Consider the following 2,537-nt stretch of genomic DNA (forward strand, 5'->3'; position numbering starts at 1 on the left):
CATTAGATTGTACATTCATTATACTATTGATTATAATATGTTCGATTTTACATTCCTGACAATTATTACAAAATGCGAGGAGCTACCGTATTGAGAACCCCTTTCCGGTTATCGACAAATTTATGCTCGGGCCCTATCATACCAACAGTTCCGTACGCTCCATCGTAGTCCATGCGCCACCGCTACAATTTTTGTTGTTGAACACTTTACATTGGCCCTGTTCATCTCCCCTATAATCTCTGGAACAATCTCTCGCTATCTCTCTAAACAACACACGTCAAAATAATTTTCTGAACATTATGAGTGGAACTGCCTGGAATTAAGTTTCTCATCCAACAAATATCAAATTGTTTCTGGACGGTGGAGCAAAATCCTCACCATGACTGTAAGTAAATATGCGCCAATCATTTTTGTATAATTTTTGCATTCTGAGAACTCTTATTAGTGTTTTTCTTTCGAGGTTATCTATTGATTTCGTGTTATGGTTGATTAAAAATCGATTTGTGAAAATTTTATTTTGCAAATTTAATTTTGCAGCAACGTCCAGATGACCACAGAAGGAAGTGGAGTAGGGAAGAATATGAGAGGATTGCTCTCCAAAGGCTCCAAGAGGAGATTGCTGAAGAAGAGTTGGGGATACCAAAAGCCCCAGCAGTGAAAAGGGAACTTCTAAAGCAAAGGGACTACAAAGTAGACTTAGAGTCGAAACTGGGAAAAAGTGTGGTCATCAATAAGGCCACACCTTCTTCACAGACTGGAGGGTATGACATTCATTTTTATGCTTGATTTTTTTTTATGGAGGGGCATCATTCACCCTTTCAGTTTCATAGAGGTCTGACCTGAACTCCATTTATTTTTCAGCAAAATCGACTGATTTTCTAGAAAATTTTGAGAAACTTTTTCTCTATATTAGAAAATTTTGTTCCTCAAAAAATAATTAGAACAATAATTCGCAAGTTGCTAAGATGTGATAAGTTGAACTATATTACATCTCAGCATCCAAATACGATATATTATATTCTCTCATCGAATGTTGAGGAATGTAAAAAGGAAGTTGATTCCTTTTATTTCTCTTCCAAATTCAACACTTTTAATTCAAAGGATATAAGTACTTTATTAATTGTTTCCAATGTTTTTCCTCGCAGGTATTATTGCAATGTGTGCGATTGTGTTGTTAAGGATTCCATAAATTTCCTGGACCACATAAATGGAACTAAACGTGAGTATTCATCCCTCTGAACATCTTTAAATACTTCTCATGGCGTTGAGTGACATGGTCCTATCTATTTCAGATCAACGAAACCTGGGAATGTCGATGAAAATCGAAAGGTCGACATTGGATCAGGTGAAGGCCAGATTTGCTGCCAATAAAAAGAAAATGGAGGAGAAAAAGAAAGATTATGACTTGGAACAGAGAGTCAAGGAACTTAAAGAAGAGGTGATTACAAAAAAAGAAAACTAGAGATTCCGAACGAATTTTCAACCATGTCGCTGAAACCAAAATGCTTTCATGCAATCTTTTCATCTAGAGTTTTGCAAAAAGTTTGTAACGCGTCGTAGGATGGTCATATGGCATAAATAAATATAACAATTTTTAGTTATATTTAACCATTAAAAACATTTTACCCTTGTAAATACTTTTCCTGTTTCCTATTCCATCTGAATAGCAGTTACAATATCAATCTACTCAAATTATGACATAAGAAATAACGGTCATAATTTCATCTCCAGTTTCTTCATTGAATTACCATTTACTCTTCGTTTGATTTCCATTTCCACAGGAAGAAAAAATAAAAGAGTATAGGAAGGAACGGAAGAAGGACAGAAAAAGGAAACTAGAAGAAACGAATGAGGAAGAAGTCGGAGGTGTTAATGAAATGGCAGCGATCATGGGATTTTCGGGTTTTGCCTCAAAAAATCGAAAATAATTATTTTAAATCACGCTGTGCACATATTAAAATTAAGATTTGACAAATGACTAATTTCCACAATAAAACTATAAAATTCTAACGAATTATGACATTAACTGTGAGTAGTGTTCTGCATTTGTGAGATTTCCGCTTAGGACTTTTTCGTTCGCACAAAATTGCAATTTTGGAAAATCCTTCTTGACATTCTAGAATGGTCTTTTTTATTATAATAATTTTTTGCTTCTGAATGGAAGCAACCATAGGCTAAGGCCTTCTTAGGAAGGCTTTGTAATCGGTGGATTTTTCGATTCTCTAATTTTGCTTGCAAATGACTTTCATGAAGTCATAGTCATTAGAATATTCATGAAACGTGGAGATATGTTTTTCGAAAATGTCTGCCGTGTATCTGTATGTGCATGCAAAATTCTAGGAATTTTTTTATAAATTTTCACAGAATACGGGCCAAAGTGATGGGTAAAAATTTGAAATTTTTGTGCCTGAGTGGTATTGTTTGGGAGCACATCTGGACAAAATCTCAGATTAATCAGGCCAGTAGTTTTTGGAATACAGCGATTCCGAAAAATTTTTCTTTTCTCAATATCTTGAAAACTACTGCATCATATAATT

General features: G+C 34.6%; 1 protein-coding gene across 1 annotated transcript; it reads left to right on the forward strand.

The window, feature by feature from the left end:
- The first annotated feature begins 222 nt into the window (after nucleotides 1-222).
- Nucleotides 223-2,032, forward strand: LOC107042473 (zinc finger matrin-type protein 2). The gene is made up of 5 exons (XM_015263533.1): nucleotides 223-385; nucleotides 538-761; nucleotides 1,146-1,219; nucleotides 1,293-1,438; nucleotides 1,782-2,032. The coding sequence occupies exons 1-5, from the start codon at nucleotides 380-382 to the stop codon at nucleotides 1,926-1,928; spliced, it is 597 nt and encodes a 198-aa protein (XP_015119019.1). The 5' UTR covers nucleotides 223-379; the 3' UTR covers nucleotides 1,929-2,032.
- The last annotated feature ends 505 nt before the right edge of the window (nucleotides 2,033-2,537 follow it).

Source organism: Diachasma alloeum, unplaced genomic scaffold (genome assembly GCF_001412515.2).
Source record: "Diachasma alloeum isolate Michigan unplaced genomic scaffold, Dall2.0 Dall_scaffold_00474, whole genome shotgun sequence".
NCBI lineage: Eukaryota > Metazoa > Arthropoda > Insecta > Hymenoptera > Braconidae > Diachasma > Diachasma alloeum.